This window comes from Notamacropus eugenii, chromosome 2 (assembly GCF_028372415.1).
Source record: "Notamacropus eugenii isolate mMacEug1 chromosome 2, mMacEug1.pri_v2, whole genome shotgun sequence".
Lineage (NCBI taxonomy): Eukaryota > Metazoa > Chordata > Mammalia > Diprotodontia > Macropodidae > Notamacropus > Notamacropus eugenii.
In genome coordinates, this window is record NC_092873.1 from 524034085 (window position 1) to 524047570 (window position 13486).

A 13486-nucleotide genomic window follows, 5' to 3' on the forward strand; every position below is an offset into this window, starting at 1 on the left:
TTCATCTGGGAATCAGATTTAATTTGTGAAATTTAGTGCTTTTCTAAAACCGGAAAAAAGACAGAATTCCATCAAGTACACCATTATGTGCTTTATTAAATCTCCACATAAGAAACTGTACTTAAAGAATAACAAAAATGTGCTACAGAATAGTAAACCAAGATCCTTTTCCATACACGCGTTCATAAAAGAGTCATGAAGAAATGCATTATTTACATTGAGATTATCTGCTGGTGTGCGTAGTAAAGTTTAAATTAGATGCAAGAAACTGTATCCTGATGCACACCTGCCCAGCCCCGTGAGCCGTCCTGAACTGGTATCTGCCAGGCAGATTGGTTTACAAACATTTCTTCTGTCCCTTTAAATATGACCAAACAGATGTCGAATTTGGTGTTCGTACTGAATGCATTTCTCCTAACGCCTGTGGGATATGAAAGATGATGATGAAGTCACCAGGCCTTAGGCTCTAAATTAACATATGCATACCACACTTGAGCTAAGAGACGATCACGCACCCATTTCCAGATGTTAAAAATAGCATTTATAAGCCAGCAAGAGTATTTAAAGGATTGGTTTTGCAACTCAACATTTTTCTCATACCTTTGAAAATTCAATTCTGGCCAGATACTTGCAACTTCATAGCTGTCTGTTTGCTTATGTTTGAGTCAGCTATGCCAGATCTGTGAGCATAATCGTAAAATACTTTTGCTTAATTAGGAGCAGTCAACATTTTTCTTCTGACATGGCACTCTTCACCTTATGTTAACTGGACAAAAGCCTGAACAAATATGGATCTTAAAGCAAAGACCTCTGACGGCTTTAAATCCTGGAGTCATCAACTAAAAACGCCAATCCAATGAGCCCCTTGAGTGGAAGCATGGACGCTACCAGCAGGTGCTTTGGCTGATGGCTATCTAGTCACCCCAGTTTATCCAAGTCACTGTGGATCTCAATAGGGACTCCTGGTGGTGAGATCCTTGTGGATGCAGCCCAGAAAGCCAGCGACTAAAGGTGACCTTGAAAAAAAGAGGGGACGATGGAATGTGGTCAAAGGAGAGGGACAAATCATTCTCAAAAGGATGGCTAACTATTAACCATGTGAAAAACTGCTCCAGATTACCAAGAAAAGAAATGCAAATCAAAACAATGCTGAAGTTCACTTCAAACTATCAAGGACAAAGAGATACTGCAACCTGGGAAGCACTTTGAAATTATGCTAACAGAGAGCCTGAAGTGTTGAGTCTTTGACCTGGAGATCCCACCACTGGGCATGTGCCCCAAGGAGGTCAAAGGCAGAAGAAGAGGTCCAGATGTACTGAAATACTCATAACAGCACTTTTTGAGGTTGCAAAAAAAATTGGAAACAAAGTAGGGAGCCCCAATTGAGGAACAGCTCAGCAAACTGATACAGGCAGGCAATGGCATAAGAACTGGCCTGAGGAATGATGACCATGAACAATGCAGAGCAATCTCGGCACGCTTACATAAAGTGATGAAGAGTGAAGGCAGTCACTCAGTGTTGATTAACCCCCTAGTAGGTGCCAGGTACTGTGCTCAGAGATAAAAAGAAGGGCTCTCAAGGTATCTCATGGGGAAGACAACTCCCAACCATTATGGACAAACAAGGTATCTATGAGAAAAGTTGGGGATGGTCCCAAAGGGAAGGCACTAAGAAAGGCTTCTGGCAGAAGGTGGGATTCTAGCTGAGACTTGAGGGAAAAGCCAGGAGGTAAAGATAAGGAGGGAGAGTATTCCGGGCATGGGGAAAGACCGGTAGGAAGGCCTTGAGGAACAGCCAGGAAGCCAGCGTCACTGGAGTGCAGAAAGACTAACGTATAAGAAGACTGGAAAGAGTAGGAGGTCAGGTTCTGAAGGACTCTAAAAGCCAAATGCAGGAATTCATCTTTGATTACGGAGGTAACTGCAGTGAGCAAAACTGGAATGTAGCTATAAGCTAAAAAGAAGTAAAAAAAGCACTGTAATCATGATGACCAAAACTGGCCCCACAGAAAAAGTGGAGAAAGTGCACTTCTACCTTTATGTCTTGCCTTTGTTCCCCTTTTTAAGCTGCCTGGGCTGAGGAGAAAAGCACACAGAAATCAACAGGCTGTGACAACAAACGGGTCACATCACTAGCTCCCTCTGTGGCCCAGAGCTCTGGCCATCTCTGGACTATGTGCACTGGACTTTCAGTATCAAGAGGCTCCTTGCAAAGAAGCAGAAGCAGGACTGTCCCATGTGTCAGTGGGCTGGCATGAAAACCGCCCACATGATCTGGTGGAGCCAGGCACTCAGAGGAATGACCAAGCAGGGTGTGAGCAGAAGTGAGCGTGAGGACACCAAGTCCAAGCACCTCAGCAGCCCATCTGCTAAGGGGCAGATATCAAGAAACTTAAGGTTGATGGGAACCATTCCACCATTTTGACTTCATGCATTGTGTTGATAGGTTCACTAATAGGTGAATGTTAGGATTTCTCTTCACTAAGTAACCTTTCTCTGAGTTTGATTCAATCCAGATGGACCATCCAATCAAAATTCTGGTAGCTGTTATCTACTGAGTTTAGTGCCTGCTGCACTGCATTTCCCCCCCAACTTCTTCCCTCATGCAAGGAGGTTTCCACATACATACTGAAATTCCCTCAAACACTGTAACCTCACAGTCTGACTCCACCCAACCATGGCCACACACATAAGATGGCAACCCTTGATGGTGCCATCACTCACAAATGCTCTATTTTCATGAACTCTGAAATTCCCCTGTCTAATCACAATTTTTGGCCTCTTATCTCTCCTGCCCTGCATCCCTTGTTATCAATCCATACCATGACCTTAGTTTTTTGCCAGGCCATCACTCCTGCACTAGCTCCACTCTCTTCCTTTCCCCATCTTTACTGCTTGGTGAACCAGTTCAAGTGTATACTGTTTTCATCTCGAGTCCCTTGCCCCCTTATCAATGACCTTGTCCAGTGAAGCTTCTGCTTTAGATCACCCCCACCGTCTGCTGCCTTCACTCTTACACACGTGCTATTGTCTTGGCTGGAAAAAATCATGAAAGTGGATTGACTAGATACACTACAAATTTCTTACAGAACCTCAACTGGGCTCTCATTGCTGCAAGGCATCTTTTTATGCTTCCCTGATCAACTTTCTCACTCACACCAGATCTTCCCCTCCCAACCTCTCAGCTGAGAACCTTGTTTCACGTTTACTGAAAAAATGGAGGCTCTTCATGAAGAGCTTTTTCTCCCTTCCTCACTGCAGATCACCCAGATGCCAGTTTCCTCCTTTGCTTCTGTCTCAAATGAAGGGCTGACCCTCTTCCTTACCTAGGATAACACCTCTATATGCACAAGTGATCTCATCCAATCCCATCTCTCCCAGCAGATTGCCTCAGTTATCTTCAATTTCTCTGTCTACTGGCTGTTCCCATCCTTAAAAAGACAAAAACAAAAAAGTCCTGCATTTGCTCCCTTCATCCCTACTATCATCCCATACTGATCCTCTTTTGTGACTAAATTTGAGAAGGTTGTCTACCATGGGTGCCTTCACTGTCTTAACACTCCACAGCCTGGCTTCTTACCTCATTTTGCTTTCTCCAAAGTTCCCAATGATCTTTTAATTGCCAAGTCTAACAGCCTTTTCTCAGTCTTTGACACTATCAGTAACCTTCTTCTTGATAACCCTCTTCTCTTCAGATTTGTGACAATACTCTATCCCCATCCTCCTCCTCCACGGGTTACTGCTCCTTTTTGGTCTCCTTTGCTGGACCTTCCTCCTGGGCTCTCTTTTATTCCCCGTATCTGTACAATTTCACATGGTAATCTCACCAACTCCTGTGGATTCAATAATCATCTCTACACTGATGATTCTCTGACCTCCTTATCCAGCCCTAATCTCCAGTCTCTCATCTCCAGTTGCCAATTAGACATCATGAAGTACATATCCTGCAGACATCCAAAACTAAACTTATCTTTCTGTCCTTTTCTAACTTCCCTACTACTGACAAGGGTTTCAGATTCTTGAAACATGAAATAAAATCACCCATAGGTTTTATGTCCTACAGGTTAAGATTATTTTTAAAAAATAATTGACAGTCTAACATGATAGGCCTTTGGGGGAGCTATCCTGCATTTTGGTGATCACCACTTTCTTTGTATATGTTCATTCACAGGTCACACTTTTACAGAATTTGGTCACAACTGAGATTGTGTACTGGAACATAGTTTTTAGTCCTGTTTCAGGGCCTCCCTATTGCATCTAAGATCAAATGTAAAATCCTATTTGGCTTTTAAATCCCTTCCTAACCTTATACCCTCCACTATGGCTTCCCAAGTGAGTGGCCTCTCTGCCTTTCTTCAAACAAGACTTCATTTCCTGCACTTTCAGGGCTACCCCTCTCATGCCTGGAATGACTCCCCTCCTCATGTCTCCCTATTGGCTCTTCCTGGCTTCAAATCACAGTTAAAATCTCACCTTCTACCAGCAGCTTCTCCCCATTTCTCTTCATGCTAGCATCTTCTTATCATGGCTAGAGCTTGTCCATGTCTGGACAAACTTGTTTACCTGCTGTCTTGCCCCATTAGACTGTAAGCTCTTTTTGCCTTTATATCCCTGGCACTCAGCACAGTGCCTGGCACATAGTAGGTACTAATAAAAGCTTTTTGATTTGATTAAGGTACTTCTTCCTTATTCTTTATTGTTTAAAGACCTCTGATGATAGGTTCAGTAGACCTCTCAGGGCCTTGGTATGGTAACCTGAACTCATCATGGGCAAATCCAGCATGTTTCATGGCTTCATCAAGAACAGGTCACACAGACACCGTTGGCACAGACTTCAGCAGAGCATTGACAAAGAGGGGAGGAAGCACGGCAGGACAATACTTTATGTGAAAAGGATTTGGAGCATGAGCAGATCATGGTTTTGAGATCAGTCAAAAAGTTAACACAATCTTGGGCTACATCACAAAAGTTGTGCCCCAAACGAAGGTCACATTCCAAGGAGGCCCTGCCTTGCTCATGTTGGGAGGAAAGTGTTAAGATGTAGGTGCCCCATTTTAGAATGAACACTGAGTGATCAGGATAGAGAGGGAGCCTGGGGCCATGTCACACAACGGACACCTAAAAGGGACTGTTCATCTTCGACCTGCAGAAGAGAAGACAGGAGGAGAAATGATAGCGGTCCCCATGTATCTGAAGTGCTTTTGGATGGAAGAGGGACTGAGCAAGTGTGATGCCACATGGCAGGGTAAACGCTTGCAGATTCAGGTTCAGTGTAAGGGACAATTTCCAGATTTTTAGCGCTAACTAAAAATGGAATGGGTTACCTCACATGAATACTGGATGACCCCATCAGGGATGCTGTAAGCATTGTTCTTGGTTCTGGAAATTCCAACTTAATTCCATGTGAATTTCCTACCACATTAAGACAAGTGATGCAACATGGTATAAGGGTTCAAGTCCTGTCTCTAACACATCCTGACTGTGACCCTAGTCTAGAGGTCTAGCCTCTTAGTGCCACAGGCAGCTCTGCACAGAATGACCTGACCCACATCAGTCAAGGCCCTTTCCTCATGAGGAGCTACGTATATCAAGGAAGTCACAGGCCCAGCCCTCTCCCTGTCCTACCATAATACAGTCCTCCCTGAAGACAAGATGGTGACAAAGAGTCCTCTATTGGGAACTGAGTCTCAGACTAGAACAGTGTACTGGCTAGTGATGACCTATCTAACTTCACTTCTGTGGCCTGATTAGGAATCCAATTAGACTGAGATGACAGTACCCCTGAATCTGCCCAGTGTGACCCTGATTGGGAATGGTGATTCTTGGCTGGGCACCACACATTAGGCAGGATACCACACATTATCTGATCTAAGTTTTGCCTTTTCCCCCAGAATGATCTGTGCAGAGTTAGGGTTTGGTTAGTGGTCCTTTACAATGCATAGAAGTAACTGAAGTTAGTCACATCGGAATAGATATTTGTCCACATTGAGGGTTCTTAACCTAGCACCCACAAACTTTTTAAAAAGTCATTTTAATATCTATTTCAATGTAACTGTTTTGTTTGTAATTCTATAGATTGTATTGTATGCATTTAAAGACTGTTCTTAGGTCTATATATGTCACCAAGCTGCATATACACAAAAAAGTGCAAGAACCCCAGGTCAATATGGAAGTCACAGAAATTACTTTCTAAGAAAATTTCTATATCCTGTAATTTACTTTACAAACATTTTAAGTGACATTAATCTTTCTATTTTAGAGGCAGATACTTCAGCACAAATGTTGAATTTTGCTTCAGTACTGTACTGTAATGCTGTCCCTTTGGGGAAGCCAACTCTGTGGTAGGTGGAGCTTAAACTCGCCCCTCATATCACTGTGTCTCAGTCTAAGAGATGATGATACCACCTACATCTTAGCACAGGCTTGATGCTTTGGCAGCTTTAGTAAGAATAAAGCACCATTCAGAGCTGAGCTAAAGAAACAAAGAGATTCTTCATCAGTCAAACAACCCAAAGCCCAGAGAATCCCTCTCGGGAGCTCAGCTACCACTAATAAGAGCGAGACGAGGCATTAGATGACAGCGTCCTTTGCTTCATCTCCTTGCTATGTATGTTTCCGACAGGACGCTGAAGGACTCCTTCATGCCTCCTTCTGCCAGCCCGCTCGATCAAGAGCTCACACTCAACATGTGACCAGGCAGTGCTGGGCTAGCTGCTCACAACTAAGAATTTTGTTACAATTCAAGTACCACTTTATCATTATTCATGAGAAAGTTACTATCTCTCCAAATGGTGTTTCTCAAGGATGTTTTTTCTGTCTCTGCCTGACACTTGCTCCTACCATAATTTCTTACATAGACGTCAACAGAATAGCACTAGTTCAAATAAAGGACAATACCTATATTTTCTGTTTCCTAACAGAAAATAAGAATAAGCAATTTCCCCATTGAAACCAAAAACAAGGAAATTTTGCAGAATTTAGCCACAAAAGTAAATGTTACCTCAGTTAATAATGGATTTGAGGAATTCATAGCTGTTGAGATGACCAAAATCTGTGGGGGGAAAAAAGTTAAGTGATGTAAAAATGACTTGTCAAAACTACAATTAAATATTTCCAATTAAATCAAACTACAACAAAAATAAATTAGCATTTATTAAGTGCCTACTAACATCCAAGCATGGGGCTAAGTGCTAGGGATACAGAGGAAGGCTAAAACAATCCCTGCTTCAAAGAGGGTGAAATGGGAGAGACAGGAGCCAACAAACAGGAGAGAACCTGAGAGGGAAGGAGGAGCTGGGATTAAAGGGCAATGGGGCAGGCTTCCTAGAGGAGGGGGCAAACACCGAGGATTATCAGGATTCTTCTTTCTGAAAACATGGAGTTGGCTGGCTGTAACTTGGGGCTCACCTGAGCAGGTCAGGGAGGCTCCACCCAAACCCAGCCCGCTTCCTTCTCTAAATGAGAAGAAACATCCATAACCACAAATTCCAGCCCTCCCCCAATCTTCCCACTACCCTCTGGTGATCAGCTAGGCTGGCCCATTAACTGGTCAGAAAATCAGAACAGTATTTACTGCCTGCTGGGTACCTGGTGTACATGACACACAGAGGAAATACTGAGACCATTCTTGTCTACTTACAACCTAGGAGAGGAAAGAACAGGCGCCCCTCTGTCTAGGTAACGTGTATAGAAAATAAGGACAATGTCGTATTTGGGGGAAATCAGGAAGGGTCTTATTGCAGGAGGTGTCACCTGAGCTGATGGAAGGATAAAAAGTGGCCGAGGTGAAGAGAGGGGTGTCCTAGACATGCTATGCATGGGCGGCCACAAGTTTGGTTGGAGTGTGGAGTGGGCGAGGGAGGGATGAAGACAGGCCAGAATCACACAGCCAGTGAAAGGCTCTGCTCACCATGAAGACTACTGAGGGCCTCTGCCTGGAGCAGTTAAGGCCACACGGGTGGAGAACATGGAGATGTCTGGGCTGGAAAACAGGTGCTGGTGCCTTCAGTTTTGAGAAGGTAACAAGGAGAAGCAGGATGAGCTGCTTCCTTTGGCTCCAGGAAAGAACTAGAAGCAATGGGCAGAGTACCAAGAGTAGTCAAGTTAGGGGGGATGGGCACTGGCACCATCAAAGGAAACTCCCCCACCTGATCTACAGTGAAGGGCTTTCGAGCAGGTGCCAGGGCTCTGAGTGCTAAGGGACTTAACCAGGGCAGTCCATCATTGTGTGCCAGAGCCAGGATTTGAATCCAGGTCTTCCTGGCTCTCCACCCACTACGCCACACTGCCTCCTTCCTAATAAAAACCATCTCCAGGTGGAAGGGGCAGGCTCTCCTGGGAGCTCTCCAAGCATAGCGAGACACTTGTGGTGATGAAGAAAAGACTTGAGTTTGGGTTGGTCCAGATGGCTGCTGAGGTCAGTGCCAAACACTGATTCTATACAGCTCAATGAGTCAGTCCAACAGAACCCAAATGTGGAGCAGACACCAGAAAGTGCAGAAAGGAACCAGGCTGGCCCTGGGCTGAACAGGAAGGATGTAGCAGGGTGGAGGCTTTGGGAAATTGTGCAGCATTGTCAATGCTCCTTGAAATAAAAACCCATCTTTCAAACCCTAGGGTTCCCCTGGTACTGCTCTAGGGCTGTGAATAATAAAATATCACCATGTCCAGTGAGGGCAAATACAGATGACTTCCAGGACAATGGGGAAGGCCTGTCATGCAGTCTAATGATCGATTAAGAACAGGGGTAGAAAACATCCTGGAAGGAAGGCCTGCTGCAGGACCCCAGACAAGCTGCCCCAGCACAGACAGGTACCTATGTTCCCTAGGGATCGTGGCTGGAAGGCAAAGATAAGGGTCACAGGGCATGGGACAGCCTGGTGGGTGGGATTTCCACAAAAAGAAAGAAGCACCGACTTTGAGGAGGTCACAGATCCAGCGAGGAGGTAAGGATTAGTGAATGGTTCTGAGTTATCCAGCCTTGACTTCAGCGTTCACACTTACACTTGCAGAGTTAATGGAAATAAGGAGGGCATGTGTGCACATTATGTTACATATTAAGGACAACAATGGGCCTAGAGCAAGTAACTGTCAGAGGCCAGGAGGCTAATATTAGACCAGATCCTAAAGTAACTCAGAGGAGAGTATCTTAAATGCAACCAGCAGCACTAAGGGCACAAGCTGTCAGCATATACAGATGCTCCTTGAAATGAAATAAATTATTTTTATCACACTGGCACAGAAATGAAGTGCTGGTGAGAATTTCTGCCAACGAGTACATTTTTTTAAACTTATGATCTTGTTTTTAAATAGAAAAGACCAACTGAAATGGGTTGTTTACATTTTTGATTACACACCAGAACCCGACTGCTAAGGCAGCTTCTGTTACACAGAAGATGTTCCAGAATCATTTAAAAATATGACAAAAGTCAATGTTATAATTAGTCTTTCTTCACCTTTTGGGGGGGTTAGATTTCATTTCACACTTGAAATGAGAAAATATGCCTCTTTAAGTATAATAAAGAAAGAACTTTTGGGCTGACAGCCTCATTGAGGAAGATTTTAATTTAATGATTTAATAAATCTTGCCTCAGCTTCCTTCCTAATTAAACTGTGGGTGGAATGGCTGACGGGCACAGTTAGGCCTCACCCAGACAGAGCGAGGTGATGGTTCTGGGGGCTAGAAATGCTTCTGCATAATCACACAAAATGCTCTTCCTCTAGTTATTTAGAAATTCTAATTACAGCGATGGAAGATTTCTCCTGAAAACTAGGCCCAACAATGACAAAGACACAGCCATTCTCGGAGCTGTGTCTCACTTTCCCCTAAATCATGGCTGAATTTAATCTCAAAGTGACTCATGCAAAAATTCGGATTTTCTTCTGGATTGTTCCCCCCTCCCCTATGATCTGAATAAAAACAAAAATATTTTCTTCAATGTGAGGCCTGAAATCAGTCCAACGTCTTCTCTATTCCCCTCCCTGCTATTAATTACCATGCAACCCACCGGTTTAACTACTTTCATAGATATTGCATACCACCAATTCTAAAAACTTGTCTAAGCTTTTAAAGTTTTTTGGGGGGGAGGAGGGAAGGGGAGGACAGAAGGAGGACACGTTCTAGTACTCTATAACATTTACAGAGCTAAAACAGGAAAAAAAATGTTCACCTGTCGGGTGATATAAAGCCAATCTTCTTCTAAATGTAGCAGAATAATTTTCTCCACCTCAAGCACAGTTAAAGCCTTCGGTCTATTCATTACTGTCTTTTTATAGTATTTTTATTTAATAAAACCTATTAAGACGACCATACAAATCTCTTTACTTAGCTTTTATCTTTTAACTGATCAATTTTTATATTGCTGACATCCCTTCTTGCCCATCTGCTCATTTAAACATTCATAGTATCTGAGATATGTCTCCGGAGAAAATGTCGGTACAATTTGTTAGAGCTGGCGAATGTGTGCGAGTCAGTGAGAGCACATGACGAAATGCTTCTCACAGAATCAGATTTGTTTCTGTAGTAAGCAGAACTGTTTAAACGTTATTTATTTTTATGTTTCAAAGAAAATATATTGTGAAGTGCTGCACTGATTTAAGATGCACCAATGTCTGTGTACACGCTGCAGAAGGAGAATTTATGAAAGCTTTGCACAAGCCCTTTAATTGAATTTTCCAAATCTCTCACCACACACAAATAATCAATACCTTCTGCAGAGAAAACCAGTCAGAGTTATTACGGTCTTTCTTTTTCATTCTGTTGTCATCAGCACATCCCGAGCACCTGGATAGCGTTGATGTCTGAGGAGCACTTTGTTTAGGCCTCTCTCACACATAATTGTTGCTAAGTGAGTCCAACCCGACAGCACTTCTCAAAACTATTTACTCATCATTTAAATGATCAAATGACATTCCTTTTAGAGCAAGAAATTGCGAATACAGTAGAAATTATTGAGTAGCCCCTGAATATTAATGGACCAGTCTAAGGATTTCACTAAACCCCTGGGCAAGATGAATGTAGTCATTTTTTAAATGATCTGTACATCTGTTACAAAAACATTGGTAAACAGAGCACAAAAATCAGAAGCCTACCAGTGGCTTCTCTGGGGTCTGCATGAGGTCAGCAAGCGTCCATGAATGTACACACATGAATGTCCACTGAGGGTCAGAAAAGGAAGACTTCCATTTCTCTTCCCAAGAACACTGGGTGTGACGGCATTAGAGCAGGACATTTTTTGTTGTTGTTCCCCAAAAATTCATCTTTAAAACTTCAAAATGAGGCTTCTTCAACTGAAACACATCTTTGGGAAAAGATGTAGACGAATGTACACATAAAAAAGAAACAAAGAGTCATCTTATGGGAATAAAAGTGTGGAGCCTGGAGGCTGATTTTTTTTCCCCAAAGAAGACTGAGTGGGAGAGAGAATCACACATTTTTAAGTTAAAAGGGAAAAAAAACCCTCCTCTAGTGGGTGGTGGAAAGAAAAGGCAATATTCAATCTACAACACAGTCTGAGAATAATGGAAGAATTTGGTCATTTAAAAATCCTTCAACCAAGCCTCCCTTTACAATGTAAAAAGAACATAGCAGACTGTGAAAAGTCATCAAAATTCTGGTTCAGACAAATTTTTTTTCAAGCCTAGACCTAGAAATTCTGTAAATATTTTCTACAATAAATAGCTGAAACAGTCAGTTTTGGAGGAATACTGTTTGCTCTCAGCACACAAAGTTCGACCTTCCATTTCCATTTAAAATATGCAGAGCCTAACCTACACATTTCTTCTCAGAACAGATGAAATGTGTTTTGGACTGAAGCTCATGGTCTCGATTTCATCTCTTGGCAAATGCTGTATGTACGGTCTGCTTACACTCTAACCAAAAACATTTTGTTTACTCTGAGTGCTAGTCACGGACAAACAAGGAAGCTCTTTTTTATGTGCCTAACAAAAAATGAACACACCCGATGCTGAAGAATGCTGCCCATTGACTAAGGAATGTTTTGTATCGAGTTGTTTTAAGTAGAGGCTGTTTATGTAAAGTAAATAAATTTCATGCCTTACCATGTGATGACAATGTGACATTCCATCTGTATCAACCCACAGAATGGGCCTAGGTTTTAAATCTTCAGCATAACTAATTAAAAATAATTATGAAAATCCACATCCACATCCAAGAGTCAAAGAATCCTTCATTCCACCGTTTACCAAATGGCCACGAAGTTAACAATCTTAGGGAACGTGGAGTCAGGAGTACTTCCTGCTATGTGGTGCGGCTCTGTACTTGGAAATGAACTCTCTTCTGTTGCTCACAAAACTGAATTCATTGGATTCTATTTCTTCACGCTGGCAAGAAGATTCACCTTCCCTCTGCCCAAGGTGCACACTTCAATTGTATAAACAAGGAAGCATCTACTTATCTGAAATCATTTTCTTCTTATTGCTAATATGAGAAATGCAACCTCCACGGAACAAAACAAGATCAGTAATGAAATGGATAAATAAATAAACGACATAAAACCCCAAAGTCAGGGGCCAGGGGCAGGAATTCTCCTGATGCTGCTAATTCCATAAGCATTTTACAAATGCCCTTTATAAGCCCATGACAACTCTAGCCCTGTTGGATAGTCTTTGATCAGTGAAAATAATTATGTGTTTTTCTGGGGTTTCACCATTATATTAAATGGCAAAACCCAAGGTCTCACTAAGGCTATCTAATTTTTATAATTCGTAATACCATCAAAACCCCAGGAATCCACAAAATTAGCTGGTATTTCCCCCTGTAACTCCTGAAATCTTTAACGGTATAACAGAGAAAAGAGACAGCAAAGGAAAATGTAAAAGAAAGAAAAAGCTGGAAGTAAGCACCAGCATGGAAATAAGCCAAAGCTGATCCTTTCTGAATCTAGGTTAAAACTCACTTCGAAGAAACCTCGCCTACATTTCCCTTCCTCCCATCTGCTAATGTCTGACGCTGAGACCACAGGTAAACAACAACCAAAAGGGCGGGCCCACGACTCCTTCACTAACAATACAGAAAATCGGGCAAAAGCAGCACAAAGTTCAGAAAGCAAGGACTTCCTGGTGAGAGCACCAACTAAGAACACGGCAGGGAATTAGCAAAACTGTTTCACATGCTATTGCGCCACAAGAAATGATGAACAAGGAGACTTCAGGGAGGCCTGGAAGGACTTGTATGATCTGATGCTGAGCGAGAGGAGCAGAACCAGGAGAACTTTGTGCACAGCAACGACCACAGTGTGCGAGAGTGTTTTCTGGTAGACTTGGAACTTTGTAATAACGCAAGAACTTAAAAAAAAAAAAAATTCCCAATGGTTTTCTAAGGCAAAATGCCTTCCACGTTCAGAGAAAGAACTATGGAATTCATTCGCAGAATGTAGCAGATCGTGTGTGTGTGTGTGTGTGTGTGTGTGTGTGTGTGTGTGTATTATGTTTTGATTTGTTATATGATTTCTTCCATTTATTTTAG

General features: G+C 42.6%; 1 protein-coding gene across 1 annotated transcript in view; it reads right to left on the minus strand.

Annotated features, from left to right (window-relative positions):
* Positions 1–76: 76 nt before the first annotated feature.
* Positions 77–13486, minus strand: part of ITGB3BP (integrin subunit beta 3 binding protein) — a 53641-nt gene continuing 40231 nt past the window's right edge. The window contains exons 8-9 of the mRNA XM_072638206.1: positions 7001–7051; positions 77–421 (exon numbers count right to left, since the gene is read on the minus strand). Of these exons, the coding sequence (XP_072494307.1) occupies positions 7002–7051 (50 nt within the window). The 3' untranslated portion in view covers positions 77–421; position 7001. The remainder of the gene's footprint in view (positions 422–7000; positions 7052–13486) is intronic.